Source organism: Caretta caretta, chromosome 3 (genome assembly GCF_965140235.1).
Source record: "Caretta caretta isolate rCarCar2 chromosome 3, rCarCar1.hap1, whole genome shotgun sequence".
Taxonomy (NCBI): domain Eukaryota; kingdom Metazoa; phylum Chordata; order Testudines; family Cheloniidae; genus Caretta; species Caretta caretta.
The window spans coordinates 155,076,106-155,088,797 of NC_134208.1; the positions used below are offsets into that span (position 1 = coordinate 155,076,106).

Consider the following 12,692-nt stretch of genomic DNA (forward strand, 5'->3'; position numbering starts at 1 on the left):
CTACTATTTTATTCCAAACATGAGGGTTAACGGAACAGTAAGGTTGAAGAGCCAAGAACTCAAACACCAGAAAAAAAGCAGAGTTAAGGTTGGCTGCTCATCCAAACTCTGCTCCCTTGTTCTTATGCCTTAAAATATGGTCTTTATATTTGTTACATAGTGCAATTTACAATTCCATGAAAAGAATTCAAATCAAAATTAAGGCTACATACAATTTTTATGATAAACACGCTTTATTTTGAGGTATTTATTTTAATGTCAACTATATAAAGCACATTATGTATTTCTATCTAATTTAGTTTGTCTACTATAGTGCTGAAATATATACTTTAAAGAGAATACAAATATAACATCCATAGATAAAAAGAATATCATTGGTTTCAGAGTAGCAGCCATGTTAGTCTGTATCTGCAAAAAGAAAAGGAGTACTTGTGGCACCTTAGAGACTAACCAATTTATTTGAGCATAAGCTTTCGTGAGCTACAGCTCACTTCATCGGATGCATGCAGTGGATGCATCTGATGAAGTGAGCTGTAGCTCACAAAAGCTTATGCTCAAATAAATTTGTTAGTCTCTAAGGTGCCACAAGTACTCCTGTGTCTTTTTAAGAATATCATTGTGACATTCGTGAATGTACTGCATCCATTATAAAAAAGCATATACAAGCTGCAGCCTAGATGCTAACTTGTAGAAAAAGATAATATAATCTGAGAAACAGTGTGCGATCATGTTACAAAAGACTATATTCAACCTCACTTTTCATTTTCTATCTTTTTTAGTGCTTAACTATGTAAGCATAAGTTTATGTAATTGTATGGCATTATATTATATATGGCATTATTTGACAAATATATATTTAAAGACAGACCATATTTTAAGTCATAAACAAAAAGAAGCAAAACTAAGGCCGAGTGTTCAGTTTTACATGTGTTGGGGTTTTTTTTTGACACCCAAGTGCTTGGTACCCCAAACATAACATTATATTAAATATAGTGTTTGAGGCATGGAATTGTCTTGATTTGTTTTGTTTTGAAAGGGGAAGATACACTTCAACTATTCAAATTGTGGATCTTGTAATTTAATTGATCAGGAGCTATTTGGCTTGATGCCTCCATAAGCCAGTCACGCTTAGCCAAGCCTTCCGAATCATGCCAGATTTTGGGGTCTCTCTGGCTCAACCGAAATTTCCAGGGCCAGATCATCAGCTGGTGTAAATTGCTGTAGTAACAAGGAGTGTAAACTCTTTGGGGAAGGGATCTTTTTGTTCTGTGTTTGTACAGCGCCTAGCACAATGGCCTACTGAGTTCATGACTGGGCTTCTGAGGTGCTGCTGCAATAAAATAATGGAACTGTGCTGAGTTACACCAGCTGAGGATATGATCTGCAGTTCTTAAGATTGTCCCAGTTCAAGATACGTGTCAATTTTAAGATATTCCGCATTTGAAACCTGCTGAACCAATTAATTTCAAACTTGACTTGAACCTGAAATTGTATTGAGAACTACATCACAAAGTCTTGATTGTGTGAATCCTTACAGATGAGTAATCCCACTGAAATCACTGAGATTCTGCTCGTGAGTGAAAGATTGTAAAAGCCGGCCACAAATTAAGTTAGTTATTTGTAGCTTATAATTGTTTCAAATTACCAAGTTTCTAATCAGAATATATGGGGGGAAAACACTTCTCATGCTAGAATAATTCAAAAAAAGGCTGAGTTGCTTGAGCTTACAGCTCTTTCTCCTTTCTGCACCCGCAACACTGTCCAAAGAATCACATATTTCGTTTAAAGACTAAATATGGAAAAATGTCATTCCAAAAGTTATAAACAACTGATAAAGTGGGTTTGGAATGAGGCTGGAATTCAAACGTAACTATATTGTGAAATGCCTACACTCTCTATCAATAATGCAGCAACAGTAATTTCCCAATATATTAACTCTGCAAATGCCAGACCATGCAAAGCTCAAAAGGGTGTTAAGAATGTGGGACAGATTATTGCTTTATGTATCTGATATATCTGTCATCTATTGCTTAGTAAAACTTCTCCCTCATGACTAAATCTCCATATTATAAAGCACTATTTTGATTCCCAATCAATGACAGACATATTGCCATAATCTGAATATACTGCTTAATTGACTCTGATAAGTTATCAGTGATAATGAATAAACTCTTGATTCCAGACATTAATTATTTCTTCAGAAACTATTTAGCTTTCACTAACACAAATAATATGGAGAAATCAATGTGATAATATAACTGTATAACATTTTTCATGATTTTTTCATGACAGCTTGTTTATGGTAGGTCTCTCTCTCATGTAAACTGTTGTTTTTTATATTTATATAATGCCTTTCACCCAGGCATTTCACAGTGCTCTGCAAATATTAACTAATTAATCTTTTGCTTGACCTCTAATAACTAGGTCATTATTATTCTACTTATTTCACAGACAGGGAAAGCAAGGGCCAGACAGATTAAGGGACTCACCTAAGACTGCACAAGTCACTGGCAGAGCTGGGATTACAACTCATATGAATCATGAATCGGACCTTTGCCCCAACATTTAAGCAACTTTGCTTCTTCTGAAAAACTCTAAGTATATTTAGGGTCAGACTTGAATCTCAAATTCATGGGCTGTATTGCTACCTATCCTTCAAGGCGAGGCAGCAATACACGCAAATAGCTCGTGTGATTGTTTTTTTTATTTGCATTGTGGTAGCACTTAGAGGCCAGAGCCTCATTGTGCTACGCATTGTACTAACATATCACAAAGAGATGGTCACTGCTCTTGAGGAAGTCAACTTGTACATGTCAGTCTTCTCAACGTTGAAAAAGATGAAATGTTAGAAAAGGTCTCTCTTGTTTTCACTAAAATGAAACTTGATACATTTATTCTGCATTTCTTTCATTAGAAGAATTAGGAGAATGGAGAGCTAGCACATTCCTGCAGAAACCTCAGGGATTAAACTATGTTACATCTGGTGTACAGAGAATTAACAAACCAGTTTCAACAAGCTTGATCTTTCTTGGAAAAGAAGAGGGGGAAAAAACTAAAATACAAGCTAAGCAAAGAAAGAACTGATAACCTTGCAAGATTTGTTTTGAGCATTTTGTTCATAAACCACATAGAAAGAACTGACAGATGTAAAAAATATTTATTACTGAAGCAAGCAAGAGTAAAAAGAACAGCTTGTGAAAACCTTCTAGACAAACTAATGGTAGATGTTCCACTGATATAGCATAACTTTGTTTGCTTCTTTCCAGCACATACATCCATAAGGAACAAGATATACTGTTATACCATATCCGGCATGCAGAAGCATTAATATCTAAAGTGTTTAATAAATGACAGACATTGAGGTGTGAAATTATATTAAATACACACATGTTTGGGATATGATATCACGTGGTAAAGTTTGCAACTACACCTGACACCTCCATGCATTTGATATTTTGTGAGGGAAGAGGCTGAAAGACTTCACAGTCAAGATGCTGACCTATGAAAAGGTAAAGAATAGAACATTCCTGACTCTATCACGAGTGTTTTCAGACAATCCTGAGATATGTTTTTTCTTTAGTTATGTAACAATATGAATTATAGTATGGCTCTTACCACTGAATGCTGGATGCCATAATCTAATTGGCTGTTTCATCATTTCTGCTGATACCATACTCCTATGTATACTAACATGAGGTTAATAGCTTCCTATTAATATACCTAGGAAACTTTAGCACCTGTAGACGTATGTTGATAAGTACCAACATTAAGGAAATTTTGGCAAGTTGTGTCATAAATACCTGAAAATATATATATATACAAAAACTTAATTTGGCCTTGAACATGTACCTCCGCAGATGTGTCCATATTAAATAGAATATCCTGGAAACAGTTGAACTGGATCTCTGTATATCTGTTAATTGATAAAAGAATTAACCTTACTCACTAGAAGGACAAGGAAGCTCCATCTGCGAAGCAGTTTGTTACAGACATAGTAAAGACAGCTTTATTAAAGTTATTAATTATTTGTATTATAGTAGCCCATAGAAACTCCAATCAAGGATCAGAGCCCCTCAAGGAGTGGAATACCAGCCATGGGATTTAGCCAGACAAAGGTCATTCAAGATTTAGTGAAAGGAGTTTCAGTGGAGTGGCGAGGGTGGAAACTGGCTTGAATGGGGTCAAGAATGGAGCTGGAAGATTGGAACTTAAGACAGCAATTGTAGATGGCACATCCAATAAGCTTGGTGAGGAAGGGGAGAACAGAGATATGGCAGTAGATGGAGAGGCAGGTGGGGTCAAAATTGGGTTGAATGGAGGACACATAGTATGATTTTGAAAGAAAATGGATGACATACCTAAAATATATACAAGAAACAACAGGAGAGTTGTAGATTGCCAAAATGTGTATATCCAAGACGAGAAGTAAAATAAAGAAACATAATAGTTAAAGACTGCGGGATAAAGAGTTTGTTTTCTATTCTCTCTTTAGTGGGATTCCTACATATTAAACTGTTATTGCTACATTATAGGTGGAACTTGTAGAGACACCTATACTTAATGTTGCCAGACACTTCCCATTCTAAATTACTTATTTAAATTACTAAAAAGTTACTTATAACTTTGCCAAACTTTAACCATTTGGGCTGAAATTTTCCATGCCAGTGTCTACCTCAGGTTGAATTTTTGAGGAAATTTCAGCTAAAATGGTTCAGCTGTTTCTGTAAACAAGGGCAACCAGTTTTTCCCTATTTTGCCATGTTATTATGATTATGATTATTATTTTTTAACAATTTCTTTGAGAATCTCTAGCATCTCAATGCCACCTATCAAATGAGTAGGATAAAAAGAACTATTGAATAACTTTGTTGTTGTTGTCCTTTATGATCGAAGATAACATTGATGATATTATCTCTTGTTAGTACAATTGTGGCTAAAAAGTCCAGTGTGCGGGTGGCAGTCCTTTCCACATTGAGTACATATATAGCTCGATACCGAGGAAGGGATTACAGTCTATGCTGGTGTAATCTAATGCTGTTTACAACTCAGCGTTTGTGCCTCAAGAGCCATATGGTAATTAATCTCGAACTAACTCCATCACTGACTGCTGCTTGCCAGAGTGATCTGTCTGTTGCTGACAACTCCCAGCTGTCAACGTCAATGTTGCATTGCTTCAAGTTATGCTTCAGTGTGTCCTTGAAGTGTTTCTTCTGGTCGCCTTGTGTGCAGTTACCCACTTTAAATTCACCATACAGCAACTGCTTTGGCATTCTGGTGTCATCCATCCTCAGTTCATGACCAGCCCAACGTAACTGTGATGTGATGAGCAATCCTTGTAGAGTGGCTGTGTTCCAGAACCTCGTTATTGCTAACTTTATCCTGCCATTTGATGTGGAGTATGGCACACAGATGTTGTAAATGGAACTTATCTAGAAACTTGATGTGATGCCTGTAGCAGGTCCAGGTTTTGCACTCACACAACAAATTGGACAGCACAACCGCTTTATAAACTCTTATTTCGGTTTGAAGCCTAATACAATGTTGCTGCCAGACTCTGCCTGACTGATGACGTATGAATTGTTCACTGAATGAGGCAGAGGCCCTGTCAAAAAAGCTAGCATGTAATCGTGTCATTAGACTGTATCACAATGCACATGCACATGAGGGTCAAACTAACATTGCACTGGCAACCTAAATTCAGGCATTTTCTAACTTTTGAGTCCTCAATTTTGCAACATAAACATTCTTTTAACCTAGTTCTTTTGAATGTAACACAATATGCGTGATACTATATATACCATACAGAAAAAAAAAAGAGAGAGAGATATACTATGCTGGCATTGGCTGAAGTGGGATTTGCACTGACGCTAAGCATTTCTCATTAGTGTTATCTTCAAACAGAGGTTTCTGAAAGGAACTATTGAGCCACATTTTTTTAATTACATCAGTGAAAATCTGTAGTAACTCCACTGAAGCCAACAGATTTATATTAGTGTTACTGAGATCATTTGCACCACTGTCTCTCCCAATTACAACACGAAAGCTGTGAAATATATAATTGGTATATATTGCCATTACATGACATATTTTCATACATGATTGATGGTCCTGGTAGACATATATGTACATAAATCTACCTACCAAAATCCTCAAATGCATATATTAAAGTGATTTGAAATTTAAGGAAGTCATAACAGGAAACTGAAAACATATGGAACTTGAATATATAACAATTGCTAAATAAAAACATACTGATATAAAATACCTTTTAAATTTCTGACATGAGAAAAACAAATGCTTCGACTGCTTCTGTTTTCTTAACAAAAGAAGAAAACTCTGACAGAAGCTCATCCCTGAAAAGAGATTCTAACAATGACAAATCAGCATGCATGGATGGGATGAAGGAAGATACAGATGATTACTATACTTCTGGTAATGAAATGGATTTCATTGTAAAGTGCAAAAGGTTACTGTTATAAATATTAAGTTGCAAAGAAAACTATCTACCTGTAATTCTCATTCTCAGAAAGTGCTTTAACAGGGCATTACTCTTGGGTCTGCGCTCCAGAACATCACAGGCAGGAACTTCCATAAAATTAGTATTTTAAAATGAATAAACCTCCTGACCAGCAGAAGTTTTGTGCCTATACTTGCTGAGGGGATAGTGTGATCCCTACTGTCTCCAACTGATAGTTCCTTTTTTAAGCAAACAGTAGAAAGCAAAAAGAATGCAAATTGAACCTCCAACTCTGCAGGTAATGTGTGTGAGAGAGTGGGGATCTATTATAATTATACACCTGTATTTCTTCTCAGAAAGGAAGTAATTTTCTTTTCTCCAAGTGGTAGTAATAATATATACCTACACTAGCAGACTAAAAATCTCAAGGGATGTCTCTATGAAAGCTGAAGTTGTAGCAATAAATTGTAACATAGAGGATATGGCAACATTCATGTTGGAAGTAGCAGTGAGAAAAAATATCAGGGATAGAACAGTAATAAAGAAGTACGTTTTTGTATTTAACAAGTAGGGGATAAAATCCCACAGCCAAACAAGTCAACAGTGAAAACCAGGAAAAAAAACACCCTGAAATGAACTAGAGGAGTGGGAGAGTTCGGCTGCTCTCAGCTCCAAAATAGGTCCTGTAGCACAGTTAGGCAACTCTTGGATTAATGGCCTTAAGGAGAGCCAGGCAATAAAGCTTTCAGAGAACTCCAAGTGTCTACCCTGCAAATCGCCCGGAAAGGAATGATTAGAGGCTGGCTCTGAACATTCTCCGTCATCTCATGTAGCTGAGTTGTGATGGCCGTTAGATTTGTCTGAGCCACAAGAGATGTCACTGCCAGTAGAGCTGGAAAATCAGCCCCCAGACTCTTGATGAGCCACAATGACTGACCTTGCAGGAAAGGGCTGACTACTTTGCAGATGCCGAAATGCTGTGGTGGGCTAACTTAAATAGACCTGCAGCAAAATGGGTACTGCTGACACAATTTTGATGCCTATTTGGGTCATTTAGAACTTGTCCACTGATGTCTTATAGGCCATCATGGGATTGGTTTTAGCAGAAATTTCAGAAGAGGCTTAGTCTTGATGTACAACCTTCAGCCAGGGACGTTGGGATGGTGATCCCACAGCAAGCTGAGTCATGGTTTCCCCTAAACCCTATGTCATGTTCACCAGGGATCTCTTAAAATCATATTCAAGGTATGGCTTTTACTTGCTTGTTGCTCCTCACACATGTCTGATAAATAAGAGAGAAAACCATAGCAACAGTAACAAAAATATACAGCAGCAAATTCAAACAAGAGCCTTGTGGGACTCTCAGACCAACTTGTTTCCTGTGACACATGCAATCATTTGTTTTTGGATAAATATTATCCTAACAATGGCAGAGAAAAGGGTTGGGGAGAAGAGAGAAAATCTTGGAAATTGACAAACTGGAAAAATGGAGGGTTCCCCTGTTGTACACTGGCAGCAGCAGCCCATAAAAGTCCCTCTGCTATGTGAACTGAAAAGGTAACTAACAGGTAAGGACATACGGAGCTGCTTGTACCCTCTCAGCTGCAGCACACACACAAACACCATCTCTGGCAAGGCAGGTTAAGAGCATCACAATGCTATATCTAATGACATTCCCATTATTCACATAGAGGGAAGACAAGGCTGGGAGTGAGGATCTATTTTAATATGTACCATTTAGAGCAAAACACATTTTAAGAGTGTTTTATTTATGGATCTCATGTTCACTCATCCACTCCCCTCTTGGTAACCCACCTTATGGCCAAGAAGGGCTGGCCTCAGCTCTCTTGGGAGCCTATTAATTCTACTTCAAATGCTTTCTAGAAGGGTTATTCAACAGTGAAGCGAAGTATTCCTCCTTCCTCACTGGACTTGGGGCCAACAGTCCCCGGAGACGGAGTCCCTTTTAAGTTTCACTGTCCACGTCACTGTTCTCTAACATGACAGCTGGCCATTACCTCACTTTCGTTGCAACAGAAGATGTCGGCATGGGTGTAAAATTGTGGATCTAGTTCAGCATGAGCTGGAGCAGGATTAAATAAGGTCTTCACTGCAACAGAATGGAAAAAGTTGTCTAAATCAATGGCATTTTTGCATAATACATTTACAAACCACTGCCTGGAACCCCAAATTCCCTACTGCAGCTAATACATTTCAGCTCCTCATCTTCTCCCCACAGATATGCAAACTACAAATGGAAAACCTGTCTTATGAAAGGAGACTCAAGGAGCTTGGCTTTTTTAGTCTAACCAAAAGAAGGTTGAGGGGAGATATGATTGCTCTCTATAAATATATCAGAGGGATAAATACCAGAGAGGGAGAGGAATTATTTAGGCTCAGTACCAATGTGGACACAAGAACAAATGGATATAAACTGCTCATCGGGAAGTTTAGACTTGAAATTAGACAAAGGTTTCTAATCGTCAGAGGAGTGAAGTTTTGGAATAGCCTTCCAAGGGAAGCAGTGGGGGGCAAAAGACCTATCTGGCTTTAAGATTAACTCGATAAGTTTATGGAGGAGATGGTATGATGGGATAATATGATTCTGGCAATTAATTGATCTTTAAATATTCATGGTAAATATGCCCAATGGCCTGTGATGGGATGTTAGATGGGGTGGGATCTGAGTTACTACAGAGAATTCTTTCCTGGGAATCTGGCTGGTGAACCTTGACCATATACTCAGGGTTCAGCTGATTGCCATATTTGGGGTCAGGAAGGAATTTTCCTCCAGGGCAGATTGGAAGAGGCCCTGGAGGTTTTTCGCCTTCCTCTGTAGCATGGGGCACGGGTCACTTGCTGGAGGATTCTCTGCACCTTGAAGTCTTTAAACCATGATTTGAGGATATCAATGGCTTAGACAGAGGTGGGAGGTTTATCACAGGACTGGGTGGGTGAGATTCTGTGGCCTGCATTGTGCAGAAGGTCAGACTAGATGATCATAATAGTCCCTTCTGACCTTAATATCTATGAATCTACTCACAGACATACAAAACCCGAAAAACCCTGTTTTTTCATTTTACAAAGTATTTAACCATTTTCTTAATTGTATTACAGAAAAACATAAACCCTCCAAACTGACATTCATTCATCTGCTGTTAGGGGAAAATGAGAGGAGAGCATTAGGCAAGATTCAAGCTGTATTCAAAAGATTTTTTAACCAAAAAAAAAAAAAAAAATCTAAATGTAGATATCTAACATAAATCATTTCATTTGTGCAGTGTCTTCCCTCTGAATATTTACTAACATGAGCTTTACTAACTTTGATTTAGCCTCAGAACTTCCTGGGAGGAAGGTGAGCATTGTAATCTTCATTTTACACAGGAGGAAACTGGGACACAGAGTGACGAAGGCTTTGTCTAGACTACAATTTTAAAGTGTTAGGAGGTGTTAGCTAATGTTCCAACACTAGTATAGCTGGTGGAGATGATATCTTGGTTAAAACCTGTCCAAGTGTGTTAGCTAATACCTCCTAACAACTTGCCTTTAAACTTACTCTAGACAAAGCCTCAGGCCTCGTCTACACTAGAATAGGTTTGCCATATCAGTAGAGTGTAAGTGACTACCCAATGTAACACATAAATCTATGGATTCCTTGTTCTGCCAATCTCCTGGTTAATACATCTGTTCCTTAGCTATAAGATCATCCCTTCTTCCATATGAAACATAACCTCTTAGATTAGAAATTTTACTTATATTCAGTGACAAAAGTTTTCAAACTTGCAAGTCTGGCTCTTAAATCTATATTTAGGCACCTGAGCATAACAGCCTGAATTTCAGACATGCCAGCACTTATGAATCCCATTTATTTGAACAGAAGCTTCAGGTGATCAGAAACTTCAGTAATATGAATAAATATGAATGTAGAAGCTGAACTTTAGACACTCAAGATTTGAAAATTTAGGCCTGTGACCACTTTTCAACTTCACAATTCCTCTCTATCTTCTTATCATTTGAAAACACTGTTGCAGACAAAACAACTACATTACAAGAACGTTACTGAAGTTGCAAAATCAAGCACTCAGAAGTTAGGAAATGCTAGAAGTAGCCTTGCCTGTGCAGCCTTAATTCAGCCCCCTTGTGCATCTGATTTATGATACAGTCTAATTATATTATTACATCACATTTTTTCATAGTTTTTCTTAATTTTGAGTGCTTGTCTTTGCCACCTTAATAATGTTCTATCGACACTGGTTTTGTATGTAATTTCCTAGCATTTTTTTAAAAAGAAAAATGAAAACTGAAATGCCATCATCTGGCATCATATTGAGATACTCACGTAGATCATCAGCAGGACTGGAACTTCTAGATCCACTGCACAGACCTCTGCCATTTGAGCTAACAGAGTAACTAATAGCAGTAATAGTTTGTTATCCTTTATGTGGACCAGCACAAAAGGGGCATGGAACACTTTGCTAGTGGGTTTCACAGATATTCGCTGACAGCAGAGGAATGTAAGACTCAGGAATCTCGGGTGCCACTGCAGGCTCTGGAGGGAGTGCATCTAGTGGGCACAGACTCTTCTGCCCATTCCCTGCAAGCTTAACCCCTTATCCCCGGTCCTGTCTCTTCTCCATCCTCGGCCCGCCCCATTTCAGTCTTGTTCTCCTTACCTAGCTGGGGTTAGTCTCCATTCCGCAGCCTTTTCATCCCAGTCCTAGACTCTTTGTCCACTCATTTCTAGTCTCAACCCTGTGAACTTCCTGTCCTAATCTTTCTCCCTCCACTCCCAATCTTCACAACCTCCCTGTGCGCTCAGTCCCAGTGTGCTTGCCCAGCTCTGGCCTGCAGCAACCAGGAACAGGAATTATAAGGAAAGTCTTGCAAACCCCCAGCTGGATACATTTCCATCCATAGAGAACTGCATCACAATTCTCTTCCAACACAGCATTAATGGGCCTGATATTAACAACTTCCATTTTATATTGTCCATCATCTCCAAGGCACTTTGGGATCCTCACAAACTTTTCAAACGTAGGAAGAACTGCACTCCCCACTGAAATGGAGCCACCTCTGGGAAGGGACATGGCAGCAGTTTAACAGCACACAGCAACATTAGACAGCAGTTAAAAGGAAGAATACAGTATTCAGATCAAACTTTCAGGGGAATTTATGCACACTTAATATAGTTCCTCAAGACGGAGTCTAACTAGTATAGATCAGAGGCACCCTTGCTCTTGTACAAACTGTCATGGAATCTTTAACAACCAGAGACATTGGGAAAACCAATCTTTTCCATCTGTACCCTGCAAAACCAATACAAATGAGATTCACTGAATGGAAAAATAGGGCTCCTAGGCCTCCATCCATCCTCACCCCTTTTTCTTATTCCTTTTAATTAAAAAACAAAAACAAAAAAGCACCAAATTCAAAACAGAGATTTGAGGCATCTGGATGTGCATGTGTTAAACAAAAATAGTCTAGTGTCCTTCCTAACATATAGTATTGCATTATACATGAGGGTGCTGCAGGCTAAACCACGGGAAACAACTAACAGTCAGGATGGGTTTAAGATTCCACAGTGTTATAAAGCAAAACATTTACTTAGATTTACCTGTACAGAGCATTTGCCGATGTGCAGCATATTATCCATGGCAGAGTTGGCCCACATATTAGCAAAGGTTTGACGGCACAATGATTCCAGATTGAAGGCTCAGAACAGTATCAGTCCTAAGGCTGCTCCTGTCTCTAGCTGACACATTGTACTGCCTAATGTTGCTAAGGCTATGTCTACATTGCGTACTTTACAGCGGCACCGCTACAGCCGTGCCGCTGTAAGGTACACAGTGTAGCCGCTATTTATCGGCAGGACAGAGCTCTCCTGCTGACAAAAAAAAACAAACAAAAAAAAACCCAACCCACCTGCAATGAGGGGCGGTAGTTTTGTTGGCAGGAGAGTGACAAAGGGCTGTCCGCATTGGTGCTTTTCGTTGGTAAAACTTTTGTCAGTCTTGGTGTGTGTGTTTTTCACATCCCTGACAGACAAAAGTTTTACTGATGAGAGTGCAAAGTAGACATAGGCATAGTCTTTGCTGGCCCATTCAACGTGTTGTTTTTTCACACTTCCATTTAATAGTGAAACACTCCATTTCTCCTTTGTCAGAGACTCATCTCTTAGCTTAAGGAGGTACAGAGAAGTAAAATGATTTGATCAGGATCACACACTGAGTCAGTG

The 12,692-nt window shown here is 38.6% G+C and overlaps 1 protein-coding gene across 3 annotated transcripts in view; it reads right to left on the reverse strand.

Moving 5' to 3' along the window:
- RBKS (ribokinase) overlaps positions 1–12,692 on the reverse strand; it is a 112,981-nt gene that overhangs the window by 31,473 nt on the left and 68,816 nt on the right. For all 3 annotated transcript variants that reach the window (XM_048843436.2, XM_048843438.2, XM_048843437.2), the window contains one exon: positions 8,476–8,567. In XM_048843436.2, the coding sequence (XP_048699393.1) occupies positions 8,476–8,567 (92 nt within the window). The remainder of the gene's footprint in view (positions 1–8,475; positions 8,568–12,692) is intronic.